The sequence below is a fragment of the Acomys russatus genome, chromosome 19 (assembly GCF_903995435.1).
Source record: "Acomys russatus chromosome 19, mAcoRus1.1, whole genome shotgun sequence".
Taxonomy (NCBI): Eukaryota; Metazoa; Chordata; class Mammalia; order Rodentia; family Muridae; genus Acomys; species Acomys russatus.
The window spans coordinates 39,959,892-39,976,961 of NC_067155.1; the positions used below are offsets into that span (position 1 = coordinate 39,959,892).

Consider the following 17,070-nt stretch of genomic DNA (forward strand, 5'->3'; position numbering starts at 1 on the left):
ATAAGAATGAAGAAGTGTGGGGGGAGGGGGGGCTGGAATATGGTGACGCACACCTGTAATCCTAGTACTCAGGGAGGCTGAGGCAGAGGGTCTCTGTGAGTTCGAGGCCAGAGTGGTCTACAAAGGGATTCCAGGACAGCCAAAGCTACACAGAGAAACTCTGTCTCAAAGAGAAAAAGAAGAGGAGGAGGAGGAGGAGGAAAGGTGGTATAGCTCAGTTGGTAGAGTCCTTGTCACCATGCAGGACTCTGGGTTTGGTTCCCGGCACTGCATAAAGTGGGCACGGTGGCACACCACCCTAATTCCTACAGTGAGGTGGAGGCCTGTCCGGGCTACACAGACTCTGTCTTTATATGTGATTCGTGGACTCGATAGTTACAAACACCCTTTTATTGAAAGTGAGGCAGAGGAAGCTTAATAATTTATCAGGCAGGGAGCCCTCTGAAGTCCACTCCCCCTGAGTCCATGGGGTCAGTGGGAAGGTGGAAGATTCCAGGGACCTCCTGAGAGGGCTGTGGGGGCCAGCAGCACGTTCCATCCCGGGCCCACAGACACACTCGGGGAATGGGAAGGCCAGGGGCCGCTCTTTCTCCAAGAATGGTGACCCAGGTCACCCAACAAGGCACAGTGGCAGAGAAGGTTTGGCGGACTGGTTGTTGAGTGTCAGGGATCAACAAAGGACACCATGATGTATCTAGTGCCCCGGGTGGTGGGCAGCCCCTCGTGGTAGTGTGTGAGGCGGCCGGGGTGCAGGAGAGCCCAGCCCTTCCTTGGGGACGAGACCCTGCAGTTGTAACGCAGGAAGCGGCAGCCACCTCCCTGGGGGGAGATCAGAGAAAACATAAGGATAAAAGTGAGGGTAGCAGAGAGCAGACAATGGGATGGGGGGCAGGGGGTGGACCACAGGCGTGGGGGGAGATGCCAGTCAAATGGGGTGGGGGTGAGACACAGGCAAGAGAGGCTATGTAGTGGTAAATCTGGACTGAAATCAGGGTGGGACACCCCTGAATTAAAAGCACAAAGGAAGCTAGGCACCAGGATTCAGCTCTCTGCTCCCTGGCTGTGGACACAGAGCTCCTGCCACCATGCCACACGCACAGCAGAACGAACTGTATGCTCAGACTTTGAGCCAAAACAGACCCTTCCTTGCTTACACTGTTTTTGTGAGGAAGTTTATGGCAGCAACAGAAAAGTAACCAGTACAGACACGGGGACAGGAGGAAGCAGGGAAGCAGCCGCGCTGGTCGGGTTTTTGTCAACTTGGCACAAAGCTGGGATCATCAGGGAAGAGGGAGCCTCAACTGAGGGAATGCTTCCCTAAGACTGGCCTGTAGGCAAGCCTGTGGGGCATTTTCTTCACTGATGATTGATGTGGGAGGGCCAGCCCACTGTGGGAAGTGCCATCCCCTGGGCAGGTGGTCCTTGGGTGTATAAGGAAGCAGGCTGAACAAGCAGTGGGGAACCAGCAGTAAGCAGCACCCCTCCATGGCCTCTGCATCAGCTCCTGCCTCCAGGTTCCTGCCCTGCTCGAGTTCCTGCCTTGGTTTCCACGGTGGACTGTGATGGGGGTGACTCAGCCCAGTAGCCCTTCCTCCCCAAGTGGCTTCTGGTCTTGCTTCTTGTCACAGCAACAGAGAGCAAACTAATCCAGCAGCCGAGGCAAGACATGACACAAAACAACTGAGAACAGAGGCCAGGAAGGGAGCTGAGACAAGGCTGCAAGGTGAAGTGTGTGCAGGAGCCCAGCGGGGGCCCCAAGGCAGGAAGGGCCCCACCCTCACCTCATAGTCCACGCCCTTGTGATTGAGGGCGACATTAACTGTGAAAGTGGACGAGTCATGGTGTGGCTGAAGCGAGGGCTGCTCATCCGGCCGGTAGCGGACCACGAAGTTCATCACCGCCCGCGTCTGTGGGGACATGAAGTGGAAGCTTCAGGAAAGGTGGGGAAAGCCAGGAAAAGCCAAGGCCCTTCCTTAACTCACTTTGCAGGGTCTCTCTATGTTAATCTCTCTGGCCTGGAATTTGCTGTGTAGAGCAGGCTGGCGTCGAACTCAGATCTGCCTGCCTCGGCCTGCTAGGATCACAGGTGGGTGCCAGCACCCCTGGGTCTACTTCTCCTCCTCCACCTTAGGTTCCTCCCCAGCACTGATTACAGATGTGTAATGCCATCTCCAGCTTTTTACATGGATGACATGAATTCAGGTGATTGTGTTTACATGACAAGCACTTTGTAGCCAACTTCCTGAGCCCCATTTCTCCGATTTTTGAGACAAGGTGTCACATAGCCCAGGCTGGCCTCAAACTCACTATGCAGCTATGGATGACCCTGAACTTCTGGTCTCCTGCTTCTGCCTTCTGAGCGCTGGGTTTACAGTCCTTCTACCTCCATTTTATGCGGTGCTGGGGATGCAAGAGAGGGCTGTGCGCAGGCAAGGCAAGTGCTCCAGCTGACTCACATCTCTAGCCCCTCTTTTCTGTTCTGAGACAGGGTCTGACTGCGCAGCCCATGCACTCCCCAAACTCTTGATCTTCCTGCCTCAGTTTCCTGAGTGCTGAGGTTACAGGTGTCAGCATGCCCAGCCCACTAATAGCACAGCAGCCCAAGTAGGAGCCTTAATTTCTTCGCAAAAGCATCTCCACCCTGGGCCCCAAGTCAATGGAGCTTTAGATGCTACAGTGGCTGAGGGGGTGGGAGGAGTGGAGGGGTGGGGTTGGGTGGGTGGGATCCATATGGAGCCTTCCGAGACTGGGGCAGGAGAAGAGGGGGGCAGCAGTGGTTGGGATAGCCCACCTTGGTGTGGTAGCCAGGGAACAGGTACTCAGTCATGGGCCTCACGTACGTCCTCAGCAGCTGAAGCCACTGGTCCTCGTACCCCACCTGCTTCATGTGGATGTCCACAGTGGGGACATTCTCGTACCCTCCAGCCAACCTGGTGTCCTGTGGGCAATAGACACTGAGCCACCCACATCCCTGGGCTAGCCCATTCTGTCTCAGGGACAACATCTGTGTCTTCTTGTTGCCTCCCAGTCTTTCTTTTTCTTTTCTCTTTTTTAAGAAAGGGTTTCTCTGTGTAGCCCTGGCTGTTCTAGAACTCAGAGATCCGCTTGCCACTGCCTCCCGAGTGCTAGGACTAACGGTGTGAGCACCACTGCCATTTAAAAGCAGTTTTTTTCTTCTACTGTTGGCCGGCTTCACTGCTGTTGGGCCTTTCAGTCCCTGCTGTCAACAGCTCTCCTATGAGTCACCTGTGATCTGGCCATGCTATCCAACGCCCACAGCCGTGAACTGAGCACCCTCTGTGCTACAGCTAACCTTGACTGTCAACTTGATGGGACGTAGGATCATCTAGATCATCTAGATGCCGTTCACAGAGGTGAGAAGCCCTGACCACTGTGAGCGGCACCATCCCATGGGCCAAAGGCTTGAATGACAAAGAAGAGTGAGCTGCGAAGCAGCAGCTCCATCTCTCTCCGCTCCCCACTACGGATGTGTGGGGCCGGCATCCTCGTACCCCTGCTGCCATCCTTCCCACCACGAGGGGCTGTACCCAAAGACTGTGAGCCACGATGAACCCTTTCTTCAAGTTCCTCTTGTCGGACACTTTGTCACAGCAACGAGACAGTAACAAACATACCCCGAATGAGTCCCACCTCTGGGGTCCCCTCTATACCCCGATCCCACTGTTCCTCTGTCAGGCTCACCCTGTCGCTCTGGGGAGCCCTCTGCCCTCACCTCATGCTTGCCTCCGGACCACTGGCCATAGTGTTCCATTTCCTCCACCAGCTCGTCACACATCTGCTCTGTCAGCAGTGGGAACCAGTACACATCTGGGCATGGCTAGGGACATGGCAGGACAACAAGGGGCAAGGCAAGGTGAAGCTCAGGGAAGGGGGTGGGGGGGCAGGCAACATGGTCAGGGTGGGGGCGTAGAAACATATAGGCTGCTGGGGGAGGGGTGGTCAGTGGAGAGGCCTGAGCACAGGAAGGCAGGAATAGGGTGCCTGCAGCTCCAGTCTCTAGGACAATGATCTTGTTCTGCCTTTTTCTTTTTGAGACAGGGTCTTATGTAACCCAGGCTGTCCTCAAACTCACTATGTAGCCGAGGCTGGCCTTGAACGTCTGACCCTGCTCCCACTTCCTGAATGCTGATGTCAGAGCAGAGGCATGCCAACATCATGCTCAGTTTAAACAGTGGTGGGGATCGAACATGGGGCTCTGTGAGTGCTAGGCGAGCACGCTGCAAACTGAGCCACGTCCCCAGCCCATTTATCTATTTTCAGTTTTAGACAAGGTCTTTTTTTTTTGTTTTTTCGAGACAAGGTTTCTCTGTGTCTCCTTGGCTGTCCTGGACTCACTTTGTAGACCAGGCTGGTCTCGAACTCACAGTCAGCCTCTAACTACCGAGTGCTGGGATTAAAGGCGTGAGCCACCACTGCCTGGCTGACAAGGTCTTAACTATGGAATCCAGGATGGCCTTGAACTTGCTACGTGCCTGAGGCTGCCCTTTAACTACTCATCCTCATACCTTTTTGTTTCCACCACCTGAATTCTGGGAGTATAGGCCTGCACCGCACCCGCACCTCTGATTCTACATGTGTGTGGGCACACTTGTGTGGAAGCGTGCACGTGCACATGTGTGCATGTGGAGGTCTGAGGCTGACATCAGGAACTGCTCGCTGGTTCTCTCACCGTATCCATAAGGTAGGATCTCTCTTTTTTTTTTTTTAATTTATTTATTATTATGTATACAGAACTCTGCCTGCATGTACACCTGCAGGCCAGAACAGGCATCAGATTACATTATAGATGGTTGTGAGCCACCATGTGGTTGCTGGGAATTGAACTCAGGACCTCTGGAAGAACAGGCAATGAGTGCTCTTAACCGCTGAGCCATCTCTCCAGCCCCAAGGTAGGATCTCTTAATCAAACCCAGAGCTTACTGATGCGGCCAGTCTTGCTAGCCAACTTGCGGAGGATCCTAAGTCTCTGTCCTCCAAGGCTGGAATTACAGGTGGACCATGACACCACATCCATCTGGCATTTATTTGGGCTCTGGAGCTCTGAACCAGGTCCTTGTGCTCACGTGTGATGTGCTTAACCACTGGGATATCTCCTCAGCACATTTTTTTTTTCAAGACAGGGTTTCTCTGTGTAGCCTTGACTGTCCTAGACTTGCTCTGTACCAGGCTGGCTCGAACTCAGAGATTCTCCTGCCTCTGCTTCCCTGAGTGCTGGGATTACAGGCGTGCACCACAGTGCTTAAGCTTCTGCCCATATATTTGAGCCTTGGGTCTTGTCATCTGACCGTGGCTGGTCTGTGCAGCCCAAGCTAGCCTAAAATTCTCCATCCTTCTATGTCAGCTTCCAGACCTCCAGGATGTCCCGTCTGTAACACTTGGTATGGCTTTTAGCCTCCCTCTTGCTCAAAGATCAAACCCTCAGTCCCTGGGAGCTGAGCTTAGAACCTACCAATCTCAGCATAGGCCAAGGTCCTGGGGCGGCTTACCTGCTCCACCAGCCCCTCCCCATCCAGGGCCCGGCTGTAGTTCTCATGAATGTACTGTTCTCTCCAGTCCTGCGGGAAGGGTTAAGGTACTTGAGTGGAGCCTCCTTTCCTCCCACCCTTGGGCTGCCCCACCCATGGTGGGCAATGGAGGAAGTGGGAGGGGGGGGTCCCTCTTACCACAGGGTTGTCAAAGATCTGCCAGAGGTCCGGGTGTAGGTGGTCTGTGTCGTAGTGAGAAGTGGCCAGCAGCCGGCCATACTCGTGCTGATTGCTGAGGTGGAGGAAGATGCCCTGGAGTGGGGTAAAGGGTGGGCATGTGTGAGGAGGACGACAGGAGGCTGTGGACACAGCGTCGAGTCCCCAGACTTGGCAACCCATGCCACAACCACCCCACTCACCTTGTCCCGGAAGCTCATGCAGAAAGCCATGTCCGGGTCAATGCCATTGTTGGAGAACACTTCCTTCTGGGGCAGCTCGGTCCTCAGGGTCTCCCCTCGGATCACATATGCCTGGGATATGTAGGGTACGTTCCACAAGCCCCTGTAGGTACCGGGCATGGTCAGCCAGGTGGGCAACCCCTCAGATTACCTTTGGTTCACTGCAAAAGCTTCTCCTCTCAGAGTCCCCCAGAACTCTGAGCCTGAATCCATCACGTCACCCAATCCATTTCCAGCCCCTCTATCAACAGCAGAGGCCTGTCTAATGACCACATAGGATGATACGAAGTGGGGACCCAGGGGAGGGTCTGGCACCTGCATAACACAGGAGTGGGACTCACACTCGCTTCCGCTGCACCAATTCCACATAGTCTTCGGAGCGGGCATAGTACTCATCGGGGCTCAGGGCACCCCAGAAGTTGGACCAGAGCTTGCCGTGGCGGGAAAGCATGGGAGCTATCACCTTCCTGTGCATAAGACAGAAGTGTGAAGGGTGGGCAGAGAGAGGTGGACAAGAGGGGAAAGGGCTATGTCCCACCCAGAGAATGGACGGGGCTCCTAGGCCCTCCTGGGGCTCCATGGGTGGGTGGGGTTCGTCACCTGTTCTGTTCGATCAAGATGCGCAAGGTCTCCGGGTTGGTAAGGACAGCATCGGCATCCAGGCTGAAGTAGAACTCACACTCCGGGTTCTGCCGACAGTTGTCCCTGGGGGCGGGGGGAGGACCCACAAATGGGGAGATGAGCCCAGGTCGGACATGAGGCAGAGCATTGGGGATAGCAGGATGAGTGAGGATCTCCCAGTTCAGAGAAGAGGGCAAGGGTCAATGTCTTCTTCCCAGGGCTCCACCGTTTATGGCACAGGGTGAGGAAGAGAAGTGGGGAGTGGGAAGGCCCAGGCAGACTCACTCACATGGCCATGTCCCTGGCCTCCCCTGAGCTCAGTGCCTCCTCTGGTCCTATTAGTTTTACAGCTGAGAAGTGGTCCTGAAGCTGTGGCCAGGCATCTGCAATGTGAGGCTCGTGGTACACCTCCTGAAGATGGGAGGGAAAAGGGAGGGATTGATAGTCTGGGCAGAGAGGTGGTACCCCGGGATGCAATCGGGAAGGACAGGTGGGAAGATGTGTAGGGTGCTGGGGGGGGGGGGGCGGGGGAACCCCATGTCTCACACTGTTGTGAAGGAAAAGAGAGATCCTGTCTGGGGGGTAATCCAGGAGGAGCAGACGCTGCAGGAATCGAGGCAGGAAGGGGGTGGGCTGCTCCACAAACACGGCCAGAAGCACCCGGGGGGGAGGCTGGAAAACACCACAGGACAAAGCTCACAGGAGCCCCCGGCAGGCCTCTCTCTGGCCCACAGCCCTGACCAGCCAGCCACTGCCCACTCTGCACCCGAGGCCGCCCCAGCTTGCCCTCTCTCTCCACATCGCACATCTCACCTGCCCCCCCGGGAGTGTCCTCCGGTCCTGGTTGCAGAATCCACAGCCTCCCTGAGGAGTCCAACCATTGGGGACGTAGTTCCCCAAGTAGTTGAGTTGGAGCTGTTGGGACAGGGAGGTGTCAGGCTAAAGTAGAGGTGTCTGGGGACAAACAGATAGGGGGCAAGTTGGGTTCAGCACAGGGAAAAGACAGCAAGGTGAGGAGGCAGCTGTCCCAACACCTCTTCTGCTGGGACTGGGGAGGACAGGAGGTCCAGGAGGGTTGGGGGTACCCAGGGCTTGAGACAGGCAAAGGCTGATGGCGCTTGGGGGCACCTTAGTGGGACCGTTTCCATGGACCACAACGGGAAGTGTGTCGTAGGCCACATTTCGGATGCGCACACGATTCTGGTCGAATTTTAAGGCCACTTCATCTGGTGGGCGGGGAGAGAAAGCGGAAGGTTTTCAAGAGTCCCTTTATCTGGGAACCACAAAGCAACAGGCTCTTTAAAGTGTGAGTTGAGGTTGCCAACTCCTCTAGCGGACAGGGCAGCGCATAGGCCCAAAGGCCCTTGGACTGTAGCTCAGTCAGGGTGATTTTTTTTTTCTTTTGTTGCTATTTGAGCTGAAATTTTATTATAAAAACATCGTTTTGTTTTCTTAAGTTATCATATAGTGTATTAGAACGGAGCTGGCCAAGTGGCTCAGTAGGTAACGGCCCCTGTCATCGAGCCTAACACCCAGAAACCACAGAGTAGAAAGAGAGAGTGGTGTCTCAAGAGTTGCCCTCTAGGGCTGGAGAGATGGCTCAGAGGTTAAGAGCACTAGCTGTTCTTCGAAAGGTCCTGAGCTCAATTCCCAGCAACCACATGGTGGCTCACAACCATCTATAGTGAGTTTTCTCAATCTGGGAGTCAGTCCTTACTTCAGCCTGCTTTTTCATACTGGGCCCCATTAGTGCTCTGCGACTGAATGATGCTCCTAGGCCCTCACTGGGGGATTCTAGGCAGGGGCTCTACCACTGAGCCACACCCCAGCTCCTCACTGGGGGATTCTAGGTAGGTGCTCTATCACTGAGCCACACTCCAGCTCCTCACTGGGAGATTCTAGGCAGGGGCTCTACCACTGAGCCACACCCCAGCCCCTCACTGGGGGATTCTAGGCAGGTGCTCTACCACTGAGCCACACCCCAGCCCCTCACTGGGGGATTCTAGGCAGGGGCTCTACCACTGAGCCACACCCAAGCCCCTCACTGGGGGATTCTAGGCAGGTGCTCTACCACTGAGCCACACCCCAGCCCCTCACTGGGGGATTCTAGGTAGGTGCTCTACCACTGAGCCACACCCTAGCCCCTCACTGGGGGATTCTAGGCAGGTGCTCTACCACTGAGCCACACCCCAGCCCCTCACTGGGGGATTCTAGGCAGGTACTCTAACACTGAGCCACACCCCAGCCCCTCACTGGGGGATTCTAGGCAGGTGCTCTACCACTGAGCCACACCCCAGCCCCTCACTGGGGGATTCTAGGCAGGTACTCTAACACTGAGCCACACCCCAGCCCCTCACTGGGGGATTCTAGGCAGGTGCTCTATCACTGAGCCACACCCAGCCCCTCCCTGGGGGATTCTAGGCAGGTGCTCTACCACTGAGCCACACCCCAGCCCCTCACTGGGGGATTCTAGGCAGGTGCTCTACCACTGAGCCACACTCTCAGCCTCACTCCTGCTAACACATATGCATAGGTGCTGGATAAGTTAGCACACTGGTCAGCTGTGGACCAGCCCAGTTCTGGCAGGAACCCATGCCTCATCAGCCACCTCTAAGCCCCTTCTTCCTCACCTAAAGCTCCATTGAGGTTCTGGAAGATCCGGGATTTATGGTCCAGGTTAAGTTTGAGTTTCTCCTAGATGGCATAAGGTGAAGCAGTTAACTGAGAGGGGACAGGTGACGTCACCTTTCTCTAACTTCCTTTACACCTGCACCCCTCTCTTCCATACTCCCCGAGTCCCCCTACCCGCAGCCCTGGGTCCAGGTACAGTCGAGTGTAGAACAATTGGTCGTCATCATCATCTTTGTATTTCCACTGGCGGACAAGCTGATGGATGGTGGGAGCAAAGCCGATGAATCCTGGGGGGGTGAGGGCAGAAGAGAGTCAGACCCCGCCCCCCAAGACTCCCAGGGTCCCACTCTCTTTCCAACCCTCAAGTACCTAGGGCATACAATGAGCACCACCACCACCCACCCGGCTCCAATGGTGGAGGAGATACAGAAGGGGATGGCTCCGTCTCGGGTACTTTGCCACTCACCACCGGAGTTGAGGAAACGCTTGCCCGTGGCCACCTCAGGGTACTGCTCTGCGAGCCCCCACTCAGGCCAGCAGAAGCTCTCGGCAGAGAACAGCAGACGACTGCCACTCTGAAGAAACTTCTTCAGCAGTTCTGTCGGGCTGCCCGCCAGAATCACATCGTAGCTGAGCGAAGAAAAGGGGATGATGGGAGTCTCTTTTTTGCCCCCCCTTTAGATTCATTCCCCCTCCCCTCTTCCGACCACAGACCCCCCCCTTTACCTGTCTACAAACATGATTAGCATGTCTTCCTGATTTGCGTACTTTTCCATTTCTTTCTTGAGCCACCTGACCTTCTGCCCGCCACCAACTGTTCGGGCGACATCACCCCCTCGCCACTCCTGTCCCAGGCCCAGGGTCTGCAGGAAAGACCCCACCCCGACCCCCCCATGCCATGGAAGAGGTTCTGCTGGCCAAGGTGAGAAAGCAGGACCAGCTTTCCCGGTCTCCCGACAGGTCGAACCTCTCCCAGGGGTCCCCCACTCACCCGTACAGTGTAGTTAAAGAACTCCGCAGACTGCAGAAAACGCCGGTATCCCTCAGTCTCGGCCGTAGCCACAGTGATCACCAACAATTTGTCTGTCACAGCCACGGAACTAGCACTTAAGACCCACGGCTCGGGTGTCCCACGTGTTGATCCCCGTGTATTCCCTCCACCTCTCTGTTAACTTCACTAAAGTTCTTTCCAGGACGTTCGGTCTCCAGAAGAGTTGGGTAAGAGTAACACTCAGGAATGGGGGTTGGGGTGTTCCTGTCTGTCTGGGGTTGGCTGGGACCCCTAGTTCAACGTGGGGGAAGAAGGGGAAAGAGACTGGACACTCCCTCCCAGGCTGGCAGACGTGTTGGCCCTGCCCATTGGACTCTGGGGTAGGGGGTAGAGGGGGTGGTCTCACCTGGGTTGACAGGGTTGGCGCCCCGGGATCGATCAGAGGCACAAGTCACAGGGGGCAGCGGCGGCTGCAGCAGGAGCAGCAGGAGCAAAAGCCGGGATTCCGGGCCTGACGCAGCCATGGCTAGCAGCACGCTCAGGCGACACCCAGGCCCGCACCGGGGCTGAGCTTAGCGCCGAGATTCCGAGTCCCGGAGAAGACTCTGGGAAAAGGGAAGCCTAGCCCGCTACGAGGAGGAGCTGCGCTCGAGACTCCGCCCTGGAAAAAAAGGCGTAACCCGAGGCCACCGAAAACCCGAGATGCAGACGGCGAGACAAGGCAAGGATTGTCCCGCGGGCGCGGGCGTGGGGGGTAGGGAGGAGCAGAGGGGTCTAGTCCCGGGCACAGCACGACTCACTCCTGAGGAACCGAATCCCTCGGGGGAGGGGAAGTGACCTTTTGAGGAGGGTCCTGGGGACGCGGGGGCGGGTCTCTGATCCGGTGGAGGACTGGACGGCGAGACCTGGGGGAGGACGCGCGGCGGGGGCGACGAGCCCGGAAAGGCCAGCAAGCCTCAGGCGGGATCGCGCGGACATCGCCGTGGGTCGGGGTTCAACAAAGGCACCGAACCTGCCTATCCTCTCCCGCAGCCCGGGGTCACGCTCCGGGGCTGCAAGAAGGCACCGGAACCAGAGCGCGCTCCTAAAAACCACCTGCACCATTTTTAAAAAGTGACCCTTTTTAGGAGGCTCTTTGATTTTTAAAAAAATTTTTTTTTTCTTTTACAACTACAACGCGACCGGAAGTAGGTTTGCCCGTATCAAAGATGGCGGAAAGCTTTCTGGTCTCCAAGGGAACATCACGTAATGACTTCAAGCGTGAAGGGAATGACTGCGCACGCGTACGAGTGCACGCCACCGGAAGGGATGAGTTTGGGCCGAGGGCGGGTGGTTAGTACGCGTGCGCAGTAGGCTCTTCTGACAGCTGTGTTGAGCAAATGGTGGAGAAGAAACCCTCGGGTATGTGAGCCTTCAGAGGTTCTGCCTTTTGTGCATCCCAAGTTCAAATTCAGCCTGACATTCCCCCGCCCAGTTTTCCACGTCAGATCCCTTCGCAGGTCCTCTCGCTCAGCGTTGGGGCGGTCCCGGAACCATTCATTCGTGCTGCAAACCAGACTGGGGGATGGAGAGGAGAGTCTAGTCACTCCTAAGCCTGTTGCAATGAGCAGTTGTACTCAACCCAGCTTCTGGTTTTTTGTTTTTGCGAGTCAGGGTTTCTTTGAGTAACCTTGGCTGTCCTAACTAGCTCTGTAGACCAGGCTGGCCTCGAACTCAGAGATCTGTCTGCCTCTCTCTCCAGAGTGCTGGGATTAAAGGCTGCCACCCGCCTGCTTCTTTTTATTTATTATTATTATTATTATTATTACTAGTATTATTACTACTATTATTGTTATTATTATTAATGAGACAGGTTTATTTTGTAGTTTAAAGGCTGCCTACGTAATTAAGCTGGTCCTGCCTTAACCTCAATGTCCTATAGCCAAGTCTGTGGTTTGGGGGAGTTCAGGTTTGAGGCTGGCATGTTGGGAAACACAGTTCTGTGTTTGGATGAGAAACATCAGGAATAGGCTGGTGAGATGGCACGGTAGCTAAACGTGTTTGCTGCCAAGCCTGACCACTTGAGTTCAGGCTCCAGGACCCACCTCATGGGAGAAAAAAAAATTTCCACAGATTGTCCTCTGACCTCCACACGTGTACTGCAATGCCCATATATGCACAGAACACACAGAATAAACGGAATATTTTGGAAAGAGAAACGCAAGAAAGAGAGGCTAGGGATGTGGCTCAGCTGGTAGATTGTTCTATCCCCAGCACCACATAAACCGCGTGTGGCAGCGCATAGGAGGTCATTCAAGGTCATGCCCAGCTACATAGTGAGTCCTGGGCCAGCCTGGGATTCACGAGTCCCTATTGAAGGATGTCGGGTGGCAAAGGGACAAGCCAAAAAGGCTTATCAATAAAAGAAGAGGGACAGGCAGAGGTGGCCTAGGGAGCAAGAGGGGAGCTGAGCTGTGGGACTAGGAAGCATACCCAACAAGAGAGGAAGAGCTGGGAGTCCTGCCAGGAAGACTTTTAATCCAAGGAAGGTAGTCAGTGCAGTCTCGGGGTATAGGAATGTATCTCAGGCCGAAGGAACATTCTAGAAATGTATACTGGATTTTGCCCTACAAAGTCACAGATGTCATGAATACGGAAGCCAGAAGTCAATACAGTATTAATCCTCTAAGGCACTCCTTATTTTTTTTAAAGTTTGTGTGTGTGTGTGTGTGTGTGTGTGTGTGTGTGTGTGTGTGTGTTGCTATTGCTGCTGCTACATGCAGATAGTGTAGGTACCCGCAGAGGACAGAAGAGAGAGTTGGATCCCCCTGTACCTGGAATTATAGGAGGTTGTGAACTGCCCGGTGGCTGATGGTCCTGGGTGTGGAAAACTGAACTCTAATACTCTGCAAGAGCAGGAAGTGCCCTTTTTGTTGTTGTTGCTGCTGGTGGTAGTGGTGGCTTTTTTGAGACAAGGTTTCTCTGTGTGGCCTTGGCTGTCCCGGACTCATTTTGTAGACCAGGCTGGCCTCAAACTCACAGCGATCCGCCTGCCTCTGCCTCCCCGAGTGCTGGGATTATAGGTGTTCGCCACTGGGCCTGGCTGCAGAAAGTGCTCTTAGTCACTGAGCCATCACTCCAGCTGCAATTTATTGTGTCTCTAGTTACTGCTGGCACTGGAGGACTAACAGTTGGCATGAAGGGCTGAAACAGGAGACCCCACCCCCACCCCTACCCCCACCCCCACCCCCACCCAGAAGGAAGCAGGGTCAAGAGCTGGGAATTTCCCACAGCACAGTGACTGAGATGAGGCCCGGAGACCGTGGTTGTATGCGCTGCCAGCCCAGCTTTCCTCCTTTCTCGACCCTCATAATTCTCTCTGCCCCGGTTCTTTAGTTCGCTCCCAGGACCCTGGACAGCGGCGGGTGCTGGACAGGGCGGCCCGGCAGCGTCGGATCAATCGACAGCTCGAGGCCTTAGAGAATGACAATTTCCAGGATGACCCCCACGCAGGCCTGCCCCAGCTGGGCAAGAGGCTGCCTCAGTTTGATGACGATGCAGACACAGGTGAGGTGGGGCTTGGGGGACAAAGAGTGAGGCAGTGTCATGAAGCTCCTTGGCAGCCTGTTACTGCAGATGCCAACGAGCAGAGATGGGAGTTGAATCTTAATTGTTTGTTTGTTTGTTTTTTTTTTACTTTTTGGTTTTTTCGAGACAGGGTTTCTCTGTGTAGCCTTGGCTGTCCTGGACTCGCTTTGTAGACCAGGCTGGCCTCGAACTCACAGCGATCCGCCTGCCTCTGCCTCCCGAGTGCTGGGATTAAAGGCGTGCGCCACCACGCCTGGCTCTTAATTGTATTTTTTAATGTCTTTACATTCGTTTATTTTGTATGTCTGTGTTCTGCCCATGCTTGCATGTGGCAGTCAGAAGAAAACTGTTTGGAATTGGTTCTCTCCTTCCACTGTATAGGTTCCTGGGTTTAAACTCAGGTTGCTGGGTTTAGCGGCACATGCCTTTACCCACTGAGCCATATTACTGGCTTCTGGTTCTTTAAAACTGTGCTTTTTTGGTTGTTGTTGTTTTGTTTTGTTTTTGTTTTGTTTTGTTTTGTTTTATTGAGACAGGGTTTCTCTGTGTAGCCTTGGCTGTCCTGGACTTGCTTTGTACACCAGGCTGGCCTCAAACTCACAGAAATCCGCCTGCCTCTGCCTCCCAAGTGCTGGGATAAAAGGTGTGTGTTACCACTGCCCAGAAAAACTGCCTTTTATTCATAGAGCAAACAATCTGAGAAGACAATGTATTCTAAAGAGCCATCTTCTGGCTAGGCGATAGTGGCAGCACATGTCTTTAATCCCAGCACTCAAGAGGCAGAGACAGGCAGATCTCTATGAGTTTGAGGCCAGCCTGGTCTACAGAATGAGTCCAGGCCAGCCAAGGCTATACACAGAGACACCCTGTCTCTGTCTTGAATCCACTGAGTCAAGTTAGTATCCGAAGGTGTTACCTTTGGACACCAAGGAACACCTGGAGTGGGAGGGAGGGATTAACAACAAATCAACTATGAACATCTGGACACACTAAGCTAGATATAAGATGTATGTGCCTGGTCTTTCTCTGGTAGAGAGGATTTTGTTTGTTTGTTTGTTGAGAGAGGGTCTCTCTATGTAGACCAGACTGTCCTCGAACTCACAGAAATCTGCCTGCCTCTGCCTCGCTGGCACTGGGTTCAAAGCTGTGCAACACCACCACCCTTTGAGGGTTTTTAAACTTTAAGCAATCCCTGTTGTTTTATTTGCGCAGATGTGTGCACATGCATGTCGTGGCATAGCATGGGGGTGGAGGTCAGAGGACAACTTCCAGGTGTTGGTTCTCCTCTTTGTAATGTGAGTCCCAGGGATTGAACTCAGGCTGTCAGGCTTGGCAGCAAGCACCTTTACCCACTGAACCATCTTGCTGGCTCAAGTATGTCTTTCTATGACCGAACATAAAATCTCACTGTCATTGGGGTGGAGGAGAGAAAAGGAGACAGGACTGTGGAAGGCCATGTGGGAAGGGAGGTGGCTTAGGAGGCACTTCTGGCTTTGCCAATGACTAGCTCCTGTGCTGGGAGCAACTGTTTCCTCTCTGTGATGTGGTTTCATCCTGTGCATGGAATAAAAAGATGAAGCGTTTGGGAGGCAGAGGCAAGCAGATCTCTGTGAGTTCCCGGACAGCCAGGGCGACACAGAGAAACCCTGTCTTGATAAACCAAAAACTGAATAAACAAAAGATGGCGTATAGAGATCCAGACCACAGAAAGCTGAGGCAGGAGAATTTAAGGTCAACCTGGTCTACAAAGTGAGTTTGAAGTCAGCCTAGGGTATAGTGAGACCTTGCATCAAAACAGCAAAAACAGAGCTAGGTGTTAGTGGCGCAGGCCTTTAATCCCAGCACTTGGGAGGCAGAGGCAGGTGGGTTGCTGTGAGTTCGAGGCCAGCCTGGTCTACAAAGCAAGTCCAGGACAGCCAAGGCTACACAGAGAGACCCTGTCTTGAAAAAACCCCATGGGGGGGGGGGGCGGAAACAGCAAAAACAAAAGGCCTATAATTCCAGCACTTGAGCGGGGGAAGCGAGAGGATCAGTCCCAAAATCATCCTTGTTTACATGGCCAGCCTGTGAGGTCATGGCCAGCCTAGGCTACATGAGCTACTGTCCCCAAAATAAAAAGATGGAGTAGATTGGACTTTAAATAGCTGAGAGTTGACCAGGACTGGAGATGTCAAGTTAGGGTAGACGCAGGCAGGGAGGGACAGGCTCCAAGTGCATTGTGGGTGGGCATCTCCAACATGGCTATCACAGCAGCTGCTTAGCTCAAGCATCTGTCCTTGCCCCCCCCCCCCACTCCCTCCCCTCAGGAAAGAAAAAGAAGAAAACCCGAGGTGACCATTTCAAACTTCGCTTCCGGAAAAACTTCCAGGCTTTGCTGGAGGAGCAGGTGCCAGAGGGCTCAGCCAGGGGTGAGGGGGTTAAGGGGAGGTGGGGAGGACCCTAGAAAGCTCTTAGAGAACTCAAGATGCCTGTCTCTTCGTGTCCCTGCAGAACCTGAGTGCATCTGAGGGCCCCAACTACCTGACAGCCTGTGCGGGTCCCCCATCCCGACCCCAGCGCCCCTTCTGTGCTGTATGTGGCTTCCCATCCCCGTATACCTGTGTAAGCTGTGGTGCCCGCTACTGTACCGTGCACTGCCTGGGCACCCACCAGGAGACCAGGTGAGCCTGAGCCTAACCCACCCGTGCCCACAGCCTCATTCCACACTATGACCCAGGTCCTCCCTCCTTCCCCAGTGAGCTAGCATGCTCTCTCAATCTCTCTCTCTCTCTCTCTCTCTCTCTCTCTCTCTCTCTCTCTATCTATCTATCTATCTATCTGCAGGTGTCTGAAGTGGACTGTGTAAACCTGGCATCAGGGGAAGGAAGTACCCCCTAACCCTTCCCCCCAGCCCACCCACAAAGGACAGAGAGAAGAGCCACCAATTAATTCACCCAGCAAAGCTGCATCCTGCCAACCAAGGACAGCCACACGGACCCCAGGGACTGCCATGGGGGAGGTGGTGGTGGGGGCTTGGTCCAGCCGGCTGAGTGCTGTGATAATAAATGGTCTGGTGACAGGAACCTGCCTGCTCATTCTGGGATGTTTGGAGGTGAAGATCGGGTTGGCTGTCAGTCCTGCATAGACTCTCTCTCCTCCAGCCTCACGTTGTCTGCACCTTGCGTCACCTGAGCATTATATCCCATCCTCCGCTCTTCAGCTACTCTCAGGTCATCTGCCTTTCTTTCTGTTTTTCAAAGATGTATACATTTTTATGTATACAGTGTTCTGCCCGCATATGTACCTGCACAGCATGAAGGGCATCAGATCACATTAT

The 17,070-nt window shown here is 54.3% G+C and overlaps 2 protein-coding genes across 3 annotated transcripts; one reads left to right on the forward strand and one right to left on the reverse strand.

The window, feature by feature from the left end:
• Positions 1-373: 373 nt before the first annotated feature.
• Plod3 (procollagen-lysine,2-oxoglutarate 5-dioxygenase 3) lies at positions 374-10,730 on the reverse strand. The gene is made up of 19 exons (XM_051161267.1): positions 10,594-10,730; positions 10,188-10,279; positions 9,923-10,059; positions 9,663-9,826; positions 9,371-9,483; positions 9,196-9,259; positions 7,694-7,791; positions 7,379-7,480; positions 7,112-7,237; positions 6,855-6,976; positions 6,545-6,649; positions 6,286-6,411; positions 5,906-6,047; positions 5,685-5,798; positions 5,508-5,576; positions 3,734-3,838; positions 2,792-2,938; positions 1,782-1,907; positions 374-819 (listed from the first exon to the last, which is right to left on the reverse strand). The coding sequence occupies exons 1-19, from the start codon at positions 10,709-10,711 to the stop codon at positions 664-666; spliced, it is 2,226 nt and encodes a 741-aa protein (XP_051017224.1). The 5' UTR covers positions 10,712-10,730; the 3' UTR covers positions 374-663.
• Positions 10,731-10,771: 41 nt separating this feature from the next.
• On the forward strand, positions 10,772-16,682 carry Znhit1 (zinc finger HIT-type containing 1). Of its 2 annotated transcripts, none has more exons than XM_051161304.1 (5): positions 10,772-10,908; positions 13,563-13,733; positions 16,061-16,140; positions 16,245-16,414; positions 16,578-16,682. In XM_051161304.1, exons 1-5 carry the CDS (start codon positions 10,890-10,892, stop codon positions 16,597-16,599), a joined length of 462 nt encoding a protein of 153 aa, XP_051017261.1. In that variant the 5' UTR covers positions 10,772-10,889; the 3' UTR covers positions 16,600-16,682. The 2 variants fall into 2 exon arrangements, with proteins under 2 accessions (XP_051017261.1, XP_051017260.1); XM_051161303.1 differs by lacking the exon at positions 10,772-10,908 and adding an exon at positions 11,373-11,588.
• Positions 16,683-17,070: the final 388 nt, after the last annotated feature.